We start from the raw sequence: 17,277 nt of genomic DNA, 5'->3' as shown, positions 1-17,277 counted from the left end.
AGGTGGATAAAATTAACGTTAGACATTAATTTTAGTGTAAGTCACTTTATTTTGTGAATATAAATTATTGTCATTTGGAATTCCCGCTTTCCCAGCTTACAGTAATACTTTCAGAAGCAACGGATCGCAAAAAACAACAAACATGTAACTGTTGTTGCTCCAGAGCTCAACGATTCAACTGACGCGAGGAGAATATTGTGATTAGTCAGCAGTAGACGATTGTCAAGAAAATCGCGCAATCTGATTGGCCGATTAATTTGTATGCAAATATTGTACAGCCGATGATGACATCACTGCTAGCCTGGTTCAACTAGTGGAAGGATGCACAACGGTGTTTTCCCAATTTTTCTCGATTATAGGTAGAAAAGACTACGCTTTCGCAGATTTTTTTTTTGAAAACAGCTTGTCCGGAGTTTAAAGTAAGTGTGTAATGTCATAATCACGGTTGGGTACAATGAAAATCTGTCGAAAATAATGCAACTTTGTGACTATGTTGCTTCAAAATGACGATGACTGAATCAGCTGGCTGTTTACGTGCACAAGGTCACCACTTTAGGGTTACTTGCGTTAAAAAAACAACCGATATTTGACAGATTTGTTCAGTTTCATCACTGCATACTTAATTTTGCTATCTGTATATGGCGTTTATGGTGTGAATTACGATGTTCTTTCATTGATAATTTTTCAATCGGATCGTCCAGTAAATCATGAAACTAGTTCCATCAGGAATTCAGTATCAACAATTATCCTGCCAGCCCCACTATGTACTCTTACATTGATTTGACCGGACAAGGATTGTTTCTGGGTTTTACTGTCCGCTGACCACTCTGTAAATGTGTGATTTTTGTATTCAAAGTATTATTAATTTGTTTTTAGTTATTTTGCGCAGTGTTTAAGACCGGTATTAGAAACCATAATAATACTACGGCCCTGGACTGTGTATCACAGCAGGATCGATCTCATTATGATTATCCCTTCCAGTCCGTGAACCTCCCTGACCTTTACTACTGTTTTCGCCGTATTGTTCCGGACAAGTTGCTGACTGGTTTGCAATACCCGTCTCGAGATCGTTAAACGATTAGAACTGGTTAGTTCAAACCGATTCTACAAGGATGCGCCGTTCTTTTAAATGCGTGCACATATGGTCGTTATGGCACGCACCAGACAATGACGTCAAAGGCACAAACCATAAAAATGAACTGAGAACGTACATAAATTAAAAACAGATTTTTCACTGGAAAAATACTTCCAAATAATAAAAAACCCACTATATCGCTTTGCAATGACCAAACTGAGGATAAGTGCCCATCACTTACAGATTGAAATGGGAAGGTACAATAATGTACCAATCTCTGATAGAAAATCTTCAGTTTGTGAAATTAAGGAAATTGAAAATGAGCAACACTTTTTGCTGTCATGTCAGTTATACACTAAAAAAAGCGAAAGTTTGTTCAAAAGATGCAACACTACTCATAACAACAAAAACTATGAACAGTTATTAATTAATATTTTAAATAATAAAGATGAAAACATTATAAATGATGTGGCGCAACACATCTATAACTGTTTTAATATACGAGAAAATTCAATTAAAAGTGAAATGCTTAAACCGGCTGCTTCAGAAAATACAAATTAACCATTTTTTCTATGTTTAGAAATTTTAGCGTCTTGTTTGATTTTTTTTTTGTCAGTGTTAGTGTTGTTTTTTACATGTTTTTCAGATTGTTTTACTTTATTGTACTTTTCATCAAAACCTCAAATATGGGGTACGATAGCAATAAAGATTCTATTCTATATTCTATTCACCATCGACTGTGTTCAGTTATTTCAGGTCTTGTGAATCAATACATACATTATGATCATTATGGTAGTCCCCCCAGTATTCAGTCCAGATATTTGTACACAGAGATACCATGATCATGAGAAGTCTTGGAAATATTAGTTATTACTTTGTCAATGCATCAATAATATATTTTGTATTCTGAAGCACAGTCCCTTGTTGAGAGACTTTGACTGAAGAGACATTGACAATGTCTGTACAAGGGAACAGGGGCGCAGCACCCTCATGCCATGGCCATGCGTCCCCTTACCATGGGTAGCAGATCCTCCAGCAACCATAAAATTCTGCTTGACCAGGGATCACATGTGGCCACAGTCTCCAACTATGACCTGTCTGATAGTAATTTTGGTCCAAAGGAAGCCATAGAATGCTCCAATTTAACTTAGGATTATCACACACTCCACACCCTGGTAGGGAGGAACCCTGTCTCCCTTATGCAGTTTCTTTTTTTAGAAAAAAACCCTGCTGTACCCTTGACTTCCCACCCATTATCCACTCCCAGGAGGTCAGGCACTATACAACACTGTGGACATGGCACAGCGCTATACAACTGGCTTATGTTGCATCTTGCACATCTTCCCATCACAATAACTAATATTGTCAGTCCTGTTATTGAATCATGTAAATAGTGTGCTTCAGTGAAATACATGTTTAGTTGTAATTGCTGCATTGTAAAGCAAAAAAAGAATTGAACAAATAATATTTGACCATTTAAAAAAAAAAAAACACTATTAAATTATATTTTGTATATAGTAATCTTTTGTCTGACTTTGTCTCATTTATTGGCTTCAAGGACAACAAAAAATAGATGCATTCAAGGTCTGGTTCATGGCCAACTACTGTCTGTAGTTCAAAAGCAAACAAAGTTTTTATGCATTCTAAATCTCATATCTGAACATCTCTTGTAAATTAGACATTGTATTCTTTAGTGTAGATAACTGTAAAAGCATTAATTAATCGCAGGGTTTTAATTTCGCTATTTTCCTTGATAAATAAAATCCGCTAAATTAAATCCACATGAACTTGTTATATAAACGTTGCTGTTTTAGTGTTCAAAACAATATGGCGGTGACTGTAAAGTGTTAGAAACATAGGATTGATAGAATTAAAACCAAACTGTAAATGTTTTTCATGTGATATAACAAGGCCTCTATCATGAGTAGTTTTACATGTACTGGTATTATCAATGAGAAATCCTGATTTCCTCAGTGACTGACTTAAGCTGCTTCATCTGAGTAATGACATTGGTGTCAGTGAAATGACCTCCAAACGGCTCATTGCCATTTGTTTGTCATTTCGTTTCTCAGGGCCTTGAATAAATCGGATACACCTGTTGTTTACAATAATATTTAACTCAAATGATTATTTTTCAATCATATCTATAACTGTTAATAATTTACTGACGTGAATACATGTATGAAAATTCAAATCATATAGTTTTTTTTCCCTGAATGTTTTCTGTGCTATAAACATTTCATTGCCCCTAGAACAGAATTAAAACAGAATTAAAAATGTATTTGCTAAATGCAATAAAATGATTCTACTGTATTAAATGTGCTAGACTGCATGTACAGGTGTTTTGTTCTTCCATGTTTACTTACAGACTATTCCCCTGTATTCATGCTCTCTTGTTATATCGATAAAACCAGTGATATTGATAGCAACAAGGGTCAGCCCACATCATGACCCAATTCACTGAATAGTATTTACATCACAATAAAAGGTACATGGCTATTTTTTTAGTGCGATAATCAATCAGGATATTTATATATGTCACTACTATTAGTATTGACCCAGTAACAAACTGTTAATCTCTATAAGTACATTTTGCAATGTGAAATATTTTGATTCTAACACTGTTTACAGATTGTAGTGACTCACCAGACATCAGCAATTTGCTGGTATTTTTTTCAGAATTTTCTAATTTTGTTCAATCATCTCAGACAAAGAGCCAGTGTTTTCAGTTAAATTTACTGTTTAAAACCCAAAATTTGGTGAAAAAATTAGAAACGTCCAATGACGCTAGTTGTCGTTTTGTACAAAATGTCTTAAGCTAATTTTGAGACCTATGAACACCTGCAGATTGGTAAATTTTGCGAGTTTGGAGAAACTCGTACAATGTCTAATCAATACAGCTATATAGATATAGATACCAGTTTATTGATGTAAGGGTTCTGTCTGAACACCACAGTAGTCAAAGCAAGGGTCCTCAATTGTACAAGTGGCAAAATAGTTCAACTTAGTGTCAGCATTTTTTAAAGATAGGAGGCTGCTATATGAATATAGATCAGTTAAAACATCAAAATAATTGAAGGTGCATGTATGTTTAGGCCAGACTTTTTTTATTCTTTGTTTCTTGAGTTTTTATAAGGTAATTTTTTTGAGGAAGGCGAAAAAATAAATAAAATTAATTCTTTTTTTCCATTAGATTTGTGTGATTCTCAAAGAATTGTAAGTGAGATCATTGATCGGAGAGAAGAAAAGAAATGAAATAACATTTTATTCCATGTATAACCTTGTTTCTCATCTGCGTGAGACTTTGGTACTTTGATCATGATACTCCCACAAAAATGCAACTTGGATTTGTTATGCGGCGGGCGGTGAAAAAATGAAGATAAAAATAATATTTTTTTAGCATTTTTTTGTGCTTACAATTCGGCGGGCGCGAGAAATTACGCTGAAATCAAATTTTATTTTTATTTCATTTTCGGCTCCTGCTCATTCGGTGGGTTCGCGAAACAAGGGATAATAAAAGTCTGGCCTTAATAATGATATGAAAATTGTGATTCTTGGTAATAAATACCACTTTCTTTTAGTCTGTTCCTTCTACTCAAACCTTAAAAAATATATTTACCTAATAATATACTTTTTACCTCAACCCCTTAAAAATGTTGTATGCCTTGCAACAAAAAACATTTTTCGTACTGATGTTAATTTGTGTACTACCGGTACTATAAACCTTTCAAACTGAGAGCATCAATGATTGAATCTTTGTGATATATGTTCTCTGTAATTATAATTTATTTAGTTCTCAGCGTATTTCTGCTTGATTTCACCTTGTTCATCCATCAGAGGCCTTGAAATTCAATAAAGTGAATTTATTTGTAATGCAAATGCATCAACAAAAAATAAAATACCCTTTCTTTAAAGGTAGTATTTCAACAACTTGCATCTTGATCTGATTTACCAGGTCATTTTAAAATAGCTGGAGAGGTAAAAATGTCTCTCTTGAACCTAGTAACACAAGTGATTAGGGTAGCTATGCTAATATAATCTATTCAAAATGATCTGAATTACCGATAGGAGTTATAATTAGCTCTCACTGGTCTTGTTTTGAGAGAGTGATTAGCAAGTTCCTTGAATGGCATGCCCTGATATACACCGAAATGACTATCAGTAAAACCTGATTTAATCTTGAACTTGGGATTTCACTAAAGGTCACATAATTTTAGGCATGGTGGCTAAAACTTAATTGTTTTTATTAGCCAGTTACCAACTTGCCTAACCTTTTGACAAACATGAAGAAACCCCAAAAAAATATTTTTGTATCTTTTTTTGGATGATTATATAATAACCATTTTCTCAGAAAAATTCATAGATTTTTTTATTCTTCCTAGCAAAACTGACATTTTTTGTAGCCAAATCTAAGATTTCGAAGTGAGTTCATGAATGTACTCTTGACTTATTTATGGATTGATATTGATTTGACGTAAAATCGAAGAAAGCTTGGAAAGAGTACTGGCGGCATAAATTAATTCAAACGAGAAGCTTGGTGCAACTTATGTTTGTCGCTATTTGAGATTTACAACACTAAAACAATGTGATCCACATTATTGGAGTTACTAATACTCGGAAAATAAATTTGATTGTACATTTTTGGTTTGTAGTCAGATTGTTATCGAAAACTAATCAGGTCTGTGCATTCTCCCACAGCACCTATGTACCAAGTTTCTGTGCAATCTGATCAGCAGATAACGGTGGAACATGCATACATACAGACAAACAAACAGACATTTTTCAAAATCATTATTCTTATAGCTGAAGTACAAAATTTGTTGGTTCTGTACATAAATGTACAACTTGTTTTGTATAAACTTTTTTTACAATGAAGAACAATATTGAATATAAAAATTGCCTGGGCCTTTTTGTTATATCTTGTTACCGTATATAACTTGTGTTCCTTTTGTTATTAAAATGCATACCATACTACCTCTAGACATGGAAATCATTTGCATTATGTCTGTTAATTACAAGTTTGTACAAATATCAACATTTTTTACAACATGTCTACCGTACTCATCTAACTTACCAGGCGACTCTGCCCAGCAACCCCCTCAATAAATTGGAGAAAATAAAATGTGAAATTAGTTGCGCCATTATTGATTTCTACAACTCTTACAATGAAGAAAATTATGCACATTTTATTACAATATTAATTATGTACCATCAGAATTTATGATGTGAAAATGATTTGGGTCTATGAAGAAAACTTAGACTGGCCAAGTGGTGGCAATTTTATTGTTTTAGAGTCTGCTAGAATTGATTTTAGCAGAATTGCTAGAATTGATTTTAAAAAAATGGTAATTAGCAACTTTGAAAGGTAAACTGAATATGAAATCAAGTATTTACTGCTTTTCATGCCAGGTCGTTGTCAAAACATAGTTTATTCCACTGTTAGAGTGATCTTTGCATTTACATGATATTCATGATGGTCGGGCGGGAACAAATGCTCAAAGTCCAGATTTTATGACAAGACAGTCAAAATAAGAGCATTTTTGAATGGATGGGCGCTTAGCTGAACCTGACCTCGAAAATAAAAATGCCCCAAAGGGGAGTGCAGAAATCTGGATGTTAAACTGATTTCCCAGTCATCAAATTTTCTTATTGTTCCAAATAATTTGGTTTATTGTATTCATTTCTAGTTTAACAAAATTGTTGTTTCTTGTTTTATTTTCAGTTAGAATACAAAAAGAATATCATGGCTTCAGTACCTAATGCCTGTTTTGCGGCTACTAATATATATGCCAACTACCACAAGCATAAAGTTATCAGTGATATCGAGGAAACTCCACCACCGAGTCCTCCTCGTCCAAGGTCCCCTGGTAAGTGATAAATCTATTAATCCTTACAACAATAAAATTAATTTTTATCACGTTTCACATATTTGTTTCACAATTTCTTTCAAATATTTTGATTAAGACCTGTAGACAATTGGAAATTAAGTTTATCAAATCAAATAGAACTGAGAAATATTACAGAATAATTCATTAAAAAATTTCAAAATTTGTTGAGAAATACTGCTATCAAATTGTCTCTGCTTAAAAAGGGTAACTTCAGGATTTAAAGGCATTTGTGGAGACAGTAGGAAAGCCGCAGAGAAATGTTCACAGCTACAAAATGTCATGATTTTTACAGTTTTTCAAAATTTGCTGAATTTTTCTGTTGTGGTTTATAGTGTATTGCATTTGTACAACAGGTTATTTCAGTTTAATCTAATTTTTCTATCTAATCAGTCATTGTTAGCTTGGTGATATATCAAGTACCTGAGTTTGTATTCCATTATCAATACCATATTTACTCTATTAGAAGCGCACAAAAACCCAAAAATGAATTTATTGTATGCTGGATTATTTAAATGTCACCTTTGTACACACATATGTTAATTTTGTAAGCTCATGTTCTACCGATACTAATAGATCAAATACCATATACCTATTTTGAGGTATCTGATCACTTGCTTTTATTGAGTGGGTTTGTTTGCTGATTCAGGGCTTACTCTTTGGAATTTAGGCAAAAACAGATAAAAATGCCCTAGAGTATATTGCCTTCAAAGCCCTTGCTTCAACACTTTTTCTTTAACATTAAGTTCTATGGAATTGTTTTAAAATTAATGGTTTTTAAAAAATATAATTTTAGAACAAATTTATCAAAATATGTTGCAGTAAGGCCAGGAAAATACAGAGAAACAGAGATATTTTTTTTCTCAGTCTAACACACAAATGCTATTTCATGGTGCCATGGAACGATAGCTCATTAGTAACTTTCACAAAAATTATGAGTAGGCTTCTACCTTAAAACATTGTCTCCTAAAAAACCCATAGCCTTTATAATCATTGTATAAATATCTACCTTTTTTAGCTCCGCTGTCGACTTTGTCGAGCGGAGCTTATCATACGAGTGATTGTCTGTCGTCCGTGTCAATGTTTTACTTTTTCGACTTCTTCTTGAAAACTAAAAGCCTGAATGCTTTGATACTTGGTGTATATGTACCTTGGGTAGACCTCTCTCAGATTTGTTCATTTCACAATGATATCTTGAATTCTTTAATTTTGGTGAATATTTTTGTCATTTTTGGTAAAAAGTGATATTTTCGACTTCTTGTTAAAAACCGCAAGTCCAATTGCTTTGATATATTATACATATAGGTACTACATGTGGACCTCTCTCAGATTTGTTCATTTTCTAATGATATCTTCTGTTCTTTAATTGCCATGTGCATTGCTAACAGCGGAGCTATCTCAGCCGACAGGCTGCTTGTTTCCTGGATGTAACCAAATGAAATTTTGAGATATGCTGAGACCTTTTTGCTTGACCTGTATTTTATTCCAATAGTAGTTTGGTGACTATTTGTTTAATGGCTACCTGAAGAGACCATATTGCAAATATGACAAAAATCTTGGATAACAAATCCCCAAAACCAAGGGGATTTTGATCATTACCCCTTTTTCAAAATTCAATATTGATGTTGGGAACAGTTTATCAGCATGGTTGTAACAATTTAGTACATGTAATGGGTTTTTCCAAATATTTGAATTACCTTGTATCTTAACATATTAGTAAACTGATTTTTTATGTCTTATTTCTTCCAGCTTCAACTCCGTCAAAGTGGCTCAATACTGCTTTCGGTTATTTCCAGGGACGACCTAGGAGTAGTTCTCAGCCTGATAACTACAAAACTGACCAACCCACCAATTCCAAGCCATCTCCTCGAAGTGTTATTTTGGCTACGCATCCCTACCTGTCAGCAGGTGATAATAGCATTACAAACCGCACCAGTAGCAGCACCCCATCTTCTCCTAACCTGAATGAAAGACGTAAACGTAGTGATACATGTTCATAGAACTTGCTCTATCTTAGTCAATGTTTCCTCTTTTTATGACTTTACTGTAAAGGCGTTAATTTCCACATGTGTTTAATTTCACTCTTTTAAAGGAAAAGTCAAGCCAAACAACATAATGACCCCTCAAGAAAAAGCTCCACAAATGTAGGAGAATGCAATTTACAGGTTTTTTTTATATCACTTTTCATTCTCTAGATATTCAACTTTTCATCAATTTATGTAGTCCGCCGTCTTGATTCTCAAGCATCAGATAAATCATTTACTCAATAATTACTGACAAGAGATTCTATGATGTCATACTTTACCCATAATCCTTTGCTTGAGAATCAAGATGGCTGACTACATAAATTGATGAAAAGTTTAATATCTGGAGAATGAAAAGTGATATAAGAAAACTGTAAATTGCATGTTCTTACATTTGCCGAGCTCTTTTATCTGGGAGTATTATGTTGTTAGCCTTAACTTTTTCTTTAAGCTAGTTCCCTGGGTTTCATTGATTTTTCAATGAATCAATTAGTTTTATTGTAAGCCTGCACATTGATGTATCTCAGTGGATTTCACTTACCCAGTGAATTATTCGTAATTATAATGCGAAATCCAATCATTCCCTTCTGCCTTTAACTAAATTTTTTTAAACTTGTATATATTTATTATGATTGACTGAATAGAAGAGGATCCTATCACATTGCCAACTTCACATCATTCTATGCATATTACTTATATGACCACAGATCAAGTCGGTCTCAAAATCAACATATCATTTTATAAATAATCCTCAAAGAAATATTTTCAGTTATATCTCTGGGACTCGTCTTAATTGGGTTCATTTGCATAGGAATAGATGATATTTAGTTTCTTGCGCTATTATCTTTTGCATATAACAAATTGATATGACATACCACTACAATGTTTGTAAACATTTGTTTACGGTACATTGTTGAGGTTAGATGGGTTCAGTATACATAGCGTTTGTGGGAGTGCTGTATGCAATAGAACACATTTGTGTGAATAATAGTAATGATAATTTATTCACCTTTTATAGTCGTTCTGAGAATTATTTGGAAAGTTGGTTACCAAGATGGCTCTCAATTTTGCAAAACATTTTGGTGTTTGATAGAGCCACTTGCAGATGTATCATTCATTATTTCATGGGGTGATCATTATTATGATTTGCTAATTTTGTTTACGTATTTCAAGAAATATTAAAAAATGTACATTCTGAAGAAGGTATTTCATTTTGAAAAATTCTCATCTTTAGTAAGATGATGAAATGTTCATGTGTGCGATACCGTCAAGTTTTATATGGGATTGCAAAGTTACAAGTCATCTTGCTAACTGATCAAATAATTCTCAGAATGTGGCTGTAAATGTTAAATGCTTACAGCTAAAATGAAATAATCAACATAAACAATAACAGAAAAATAGCATTACTAGAACAATATGTTTTGACTAAGCTTCCTCAGCACTTCATTGTCTTTTGGCCAATTTTTCGAGTGGGGTGCTCGACTAAGTGCCCACTCTCCTGACCGCTAAGCTCTGAGTTTGGTATATTCTGATAATGAGATTAACACTTTAGCTAAATTAAGATTGTGCTAATTCATGCATTGAGTCAAATTCGCTAAAATGGCATGTAGCTATTTCAAAGTGTTATACAGTAATCCTATTCATACCTGCAAGAATCCTATTATTCTGCTGTATTTGTCCACAACGAATTTGAATTAGCCAATGACCTCATTGTTTCGTCAATTTACAAAGGGGACAACTGGGGTAATATGTCCGATTATATATTATGGCTTATGCTAATACCCCCGGTAGCATTTATATAGTGAGAATGAATGGTTGTTACAGAATCTGTTTACTGGTAAATTTTTACTCCTGCAGTGTACATTCATCTGGTATCTCAAAGTTTATTTGGGTTTAGTTATTTAATACATGGATTAAAATATCCATGGATAGTCGTTACTTTATTATAGAGTTGAAAGCAATCCCCGGAATCTTCTAATAATTTGTGTCAGAATTAATCGTCTTATAGCAATACTATTTTGTCACTATATGTTACGATATTTTTAGTTGTGGCAAAATTTTATCCCCATAAAAATAAATAATAATAAATGGCTCAAATATCGCTGTTTCCATGGTTTTTGTTAATATCCACAAATGACCTTAATCTATTGACTTGAGAATAATGCCAGTAGCATCAACATTCATGCTATATTCATTGCAGACTGTAATATTTGTATTAGACCCTAATAGAAGTCGCACCCATTTCTTTTAAACAATTGAGAACCAAAAAATCACCATTTCTCATATGTGTAGATGCTCTAATAGAAACCAATTTCCCTCTTGCATTCTACTATTATAATAGAAACCGCAGCTTTTAATACAGATTTTACAGTACTTCTTTCATTACATTTACATCTTTGTTTTTTCATGCATTTCCATCAGGACCTGCAAGTAATATAATTGGTTTCATTGCAAGCAGTGAGTGATAATCTGGATGGCTGTGAAAGATTATTGAATTTTCACTCTTGCTGTGATGACCCTGGATTTCATCTGTCAACAACATCATCAAAATTGTGTATATGTGTATGTGTTCATGAATATTAAATGTAGTCGCAAATTTTGTAACAATTTGTTGTGATTGTTGTTGTTGATTGTCACCACTCTGTCAATACAGTCTTAGTGTTAGAGACAGCACTTTGTGACAATATAAAATTTAGTTCACAAATTTTGATTTTTATGGTTTTTAAGCTATTGAACATGCCTTGCTTTTGATTACACCATATGAAGGGAGTTAGGTGTTATAAACATGCTTATTCAGGGTCTGTTTTTTGCTGCGTCATCTTTGTTTGAAGAAATAGAAAAAGATATTTTCTCATTTTATGAATGTTTTACAAACTCTTTCCAAACCCTTCTGAATTTATCAACAAAGCAACATGTTTAGTACTGAACTGCAGCTAGAATAGAAAAATCTCTGCATACAAGTATATTAATGGTGATACCATAGGCTCAATAGCAAAGCAACTGTACAACCCAAAACTTGTCTAATACTTATAAATGATAAAAAAAAAAATTTTCTTTGTATTTGTGTTAACTCATTTTTATTACTAACTTTGTATATTACAACTGCATTTATATTAGAAAATTTCTTATTTAGCTGTGTACATTTTTCAACCAATATTATCTTTGTGTTAGAGCAAATCACAAATGAAGCTGCCCAACATAGTTAAGTCAGCAAATGCATGTAGACTGTAAACAAAAATTATTTATAGCACTTTTACGTTGTGTGAGCTTGTGCAGTGAGGTCAGCTGTTATAAGGCATTTTAATTTATGTACAAGTGAAATGGACTAGGTGTGTACAGACTGAGCCATTTCATTCATCGTATCTTATTTGAATGAGACTGATTTTCAAAAAAATTACTGGCTTATCAATGTTTTTCATTCACTTGAGTCTTGGTATTTAAAAACTGTTTTGTTATTGTATTTTTTAAGCATGATTCATGACTTGTATCTGCCAACTTGGCAATTGTAGCAACCCTACCCAGCAACAGCTGGTGTAACCTGGGTGTTAATCAAATGATAGTCTCTAAAACCAAAATAGTTAAAAACTATGTGATTTGCATATTTGTCAATATATTTATGACATATTGCACTTTATTGAATCAAATTATCATACATCGGGGGAAGAATTGTGTGATGTTCTAATACTGTAAAACCATTTATATTCACTGACATTTAATTTCACTAAACAATTTCACTAGGTTTAAAGTTCACGAACTTTGCAGGGAAACAATGAGTTCTATTGTTATTCTACATGTTCACATGGGTGAAATTTGGTGAATTTTAATTATCAGTGAAAATAGTGAAATTAATAATCAGTGAATAATTAGTGCGTTTACAGTCGTGGCGACAGCTTGGGGGAAGCTGAAAATGAAGCTGAAATCCTTTGTGTCAGCAAAATTTGCCCCTCAAAATGCAGGAAATAGTGTTTCAGAGAGTCTAGATTTCAAAATTTTTAAGGGGGAGAAATGCCCCCTGACCCTCACGTAAAGTCGCACCTTTGCCGCAATGCTAGTGAGCAGATCTTGCCCCCTCATGAAAAATTTCGTGCCGTCGCCTCTGTAAAATGTTGGCTATATACTTCTACGTCACAAATATAATAAAAGTAAATATGACGAATATTCTTATTTTTGAAAAAAAAAAACTAGTACTGTCAATTAATCGGCTTTTAACATTTTAAAAACTGAATATAAATATCCTTGATATAGCGATTCAGCCTTTTGGTAAATGAGGGTAGGATATTTGGTATATTGATAAACTGGTGTTAGCAAGATTTATTTATTTTAGATGTGATACCATCCTGTCCTGCTAAGGTATTTTTTCTTATTTCTCTCAGTGTATTCCCAAAAAATACTGAGCTATAAGTCTCGCATTTTGCCACTAGGAGATAATATCAATTATTATACATCTGTCACCGTAACACCACAAGTTACAGCGTACTGTAATTTTGCCGTATTTTCATACTACCATATTAGGAAATGCGAATTCCAAATATGGAATGATTACGCGTGTAAGCGTCCTCTAATAATAAAAACAAACATGGCTGCCACCAGGATTTGACCGGACTTCATACAAAGAAGTTCGCTGATTTTGTTCTAAACTTTTTGGATTTCGGCATTCTCACATGATGTATCCTTGGAAGGAAAAGATGTACAATAATAAGGTTATTACGAAGATAGTACCTCAAAGTATGCACTCAGACAATACGCTGTTGCATCGACATCCGCTGCGCGTCAGTCGATACTGCCACTGTACTATCTTCGTGCATACTTTGAGGTATCTTCGTAATATCCTTATATTCATGCAAAAAATTATTGCTCTACAGATAATTATTTGTACTTTGGTGGTGGCAGAAAATATTGTATAATTTGTAATGTTTAATACATTTTATAGATATATAAAGTTTTATTGAATGTGAAAATAGATTTAAAAATATATATTTATTTTTACTTCTTTTTAACAACATTTTCAGTTACAATCATAATAGGTGTTCATGAAAATATATAGAACCAAACTTTTTAAAACTTATGCATGTTGCTTCTGTCAGGTGAACAGTATAAGCATTCGTGACACAATTCTATGTATTATTGCAAAACTATTTTCCATGTTTTTCTGCTTGAAAATCACATCTGTGTTTCCATAGCATGGAATGAACGTGATTATTCCCTCGCTTGTACTTTCATCCAGGCAATTAAAGGCCGGTAGTCGATGCAGCAAGCATGTGCAAGATATATGGGTCTCACATAAACAAAGATGGTGACTTGGACTGTTGTGCAGATCAACGAGTACAAACTGAAATTTTACCAAGCTTTAATTAGATATTTTTATTAGGTGATTGGAAGGTATCAAAGAAGTCATGTCCAGGTCAAATCTCATAATTGTGATTTGACGAGCGCATTGGATTATGGGAAAATAAATGTTTATCAACACAAATGATGCACAGTGCGACGACCACCGCCTTTTAAATGATGGTTGTAGGTCTATTGCAATATTGAAGTGTCATGTCATGTAATCATTCATTTTTGGCCTACCTAACTGCCTTCTGGTGATTTGGTTTTTTTTTTTTTTTTGGTATTAAGATGAATTAATACCATCACAACGTTAAAAAAAAAATTTATTAAAAAATGCTTTCGCATAGACAAAACATTTATCCTTATTACCGGTATCATACATGTGGCACACTTTACCACTACGACAAATTTCCAAAATAATGTGTGGGACGCATATTTCAAACTGATGTACACGATGACGAGAAACAAAACCTTTTCGTTTGTCTATGTCTATTTCCCTATATCTACCAGTAGTTGGTCAGTGCTGAAAAATCAGCTTGTATAATCGATATTTCATTTATAGCTGAGAGTTGTTATTGTAAGATGTAGAGAGTGCAGTACATAATGAGATGATTGGACATATCATTACGTAATAGGTGAATTCCCGTTCACTGCGAGATCTTGTGTATTGCATGAAAGGTGCAGACCGAATGTCTGCCACAATAATGGAACAATTTGATTTTGAATTTAAAGTTCTCAATGTTGAATTGCCGATGAAGGGGGGGGGTATTGTATTGAGATGCCCTTAATACATAAAAATTGACCATCAAATGTGTATAGCACATTATTAAGGGTAGAAATGCCCCAAAAATGTTGACATCACTACGATGCTATGACCTTTTGTCCTGTTCGATTTTGTGCGCAACACAAGATCTCGCAGAAAACTGGAAAATGCACTTATGTTATTGGGGTTCTAAAATAAAGACACCTCAAACAAACAAAAATCTCATTGTGTTAAAATAAACTATACGTAAATAAATCCTACTCTTGTTATTGGTTGATATGTGTCTCACCATTTCATATCGCTCGTACGAACACCCATCATGGGCGTTGTCAGGAATCCCACGCAAGGCGCTTGTATTGAAACAATATAAAGCGTATCTTCACATTGCTATCAACAAGCGTGGTTTCTAAAACAATATCAGTGTCGCTTTCAGCAAGTATGTGGTATCGTAACCCACTACATTGCAGCGATCTGTGTGGCTCCCAGTCATTTAAGTTTACAGTGACATAGTCAATATTGTAAATGTTAATATAGATGTTTGCAATTTGATGGTTCGTGTTTGATATGGAACCTATGTGACAGACATTTGTTTACATGGCATACTACCCTGCGTTGGCACATTTTTACACAAATAATAAAAACAGTTTACGTCTGCATTCATGATAATATGCAGTGATTGAAATTACTGTCAATTCTATACATTTAATTCTATTTGTGTTCACCTGTGGAATAGTGAATACTAGGTCAAACAAACTACTTACCGACTGACACATTGAATCACTGACTTAAAATTTAAAAGACTTCATGAGGATAAAATTGTACAAAAGTCACTTGTGTTGAGTACTCCCGCTAATAGTTCACTGGGAATTCTTTGTCCCAGTGGATGAAGGTGCAACATTGTACCTTTTACCGTTTCTGGATAATATCTATTATTTCACTAATAGAGCCTAATGAACTTGTCGAATAGATCTAAAATATTGTGATGTTCTTCGATAATTCTAATGGTTTCTATTACATCTAATAGAGAATATTATTAGAACCATCTTCCAACTTGCCTAGGGTAGTTATTCTTGGATAATATCGGATCAAATTTGATCTAATGGACATTGACTTGGGTAACTCGGTAAATAGTCCACTGTGACTCCCTTGTCTTGAGTAACTCAGTGAATAGTTCACTGTGACTCCCTTGTCTTGAGTAACTCAGTGAATAGTTAACTGTGACTCCCTTGTCTTGAGTAACTCGGTGAATAGTTCACTGTGACTCCCTTGTCTTGAGTAACTCAGTGAATAGTTAACTGTGACTCCCTTGTCTTGAGTAACTCGGTGAATAGTTCACTGTAACTCCCTTGTCTTGAGTAACTCAGTGAATAGGTCACTGTGACTCCCTTGAGTAACTCGGTGAATAGTTCACTGTGACTCCCTTGTCTTGAGTAACCCAGTGAATAGTTAACTGTGACTCCCTTGTCTTGAGTAACTCAGTGAATAGTTCACTGTAACTCCCTTGTCTTGAGTAACTCAGTGAATAGGTCACTGTGACTCCCTTGAGTAACTCGGTGAATAGTTCACTGTGACTCCCTTGTCTTGAGTAACTCAGTGAATAGTTCACTGTGACTCCCTTGTCTTGAGTAACTCAGTGAATAGTTAACTGTGACTCCCTTGTCTTGAGTAACTCAGTGAATAGTTCACTGTGACTCCCTTGTCTTGAGTAACTCAGTGAATAGTTCACTGTGACTCCCTTGTCTTGAGTAACTCAGTGAATTGTTCACTGTGACTCCCTTGTCTTGAGTAACTCGGTTCACTGTGACTCCCTTGTCTTGAGTAACTCAGTGAATAGTTCACTGTGACTCTTTTGTCTTGAGTAACTAGTTGAATAGTTCACTGTGACTCTCTTGTCGTGAGTAACTTAGTAAATAGTTCACTGTGACTCCCTTGTCTTGAGTAACTCAGTGAATAGTTAACTGTGACTACCTTGTCTTGAGTAACTCAGTGAATAGTTCACTGTAACTCCCTTGTCTTGAGTAACTCAGTGAATAGGTCACTGTGACTCCCTTGAGTAACTCGGTGAATAGTTCACTGTGACTCCCTTGTCTTGAGTAACTCAGTGAATAGTTCACTGTGACTCCCTTGTCTTGAGTAACTCAGTGAATAGTTCACTGTGACTCCCTTGTCTTGAGTAACTCAGTGAATAGTTCACTGTGACTC

General features: G+C 34.0%; 1 protein-coding gene across 2 annotated transcripts; it reads left to right on the top strand.

The window, feature by feature from the left end:
* Nucleotides 1-285: 285 nt before the first annotated feature.
* Nucleotides 286-11,591, top strand: LOC100374279 (uncharacterized). 2 transcript variants are annotated; one of them, XM_078010938.2, is made up of 4 exons: nt 286-419; nt 6,798-6,942; nt 8,710-8,868; nt 11,406-11,591. In XM_078010938.2, exons 2-4 carry the CDS (start codon nt 6,819-6,821, stop codon nt 11,447-11,449), a joined length of 327 nt encoding a protein of 108 aa, XP_077867064.1. In that variant the 5' UTR covers nt 286-419; nt 6,798-6,818; the 3' UTR covers nt 11,450-11,591. The 2 variants fall into 2 exon arrangements, with proteins under 2 accessions (XP_077867064.1, XP_002736765.1); XM_002736719.4 differs by lacking the exon at nt 11,406-11,591 and having other exon boundaries at nt 8,710-8,976.
* Nucleotides 11,592-17,277: the final 5,686 nt, after the last annotated feature.

Source organism: Saccoglossus kowalevskii, chromosome 14 (assembly GCF_978046115.1).
Source record: "Saccoglossus kowalevskii chromosome 14, keSacKowa6.1, whole genome shotgun sequence".
In the NCBI taxonomy this organism is placed as follows: Eukaryota; Metazoa; Hemichordata; class Enteropneusta; family Harrimaniidae; genus Saccoglossus; species Saccoglossus kowalevskii.
This window is presented reverse-complemented; position numbering and strand designations above follow the sequence as displayed.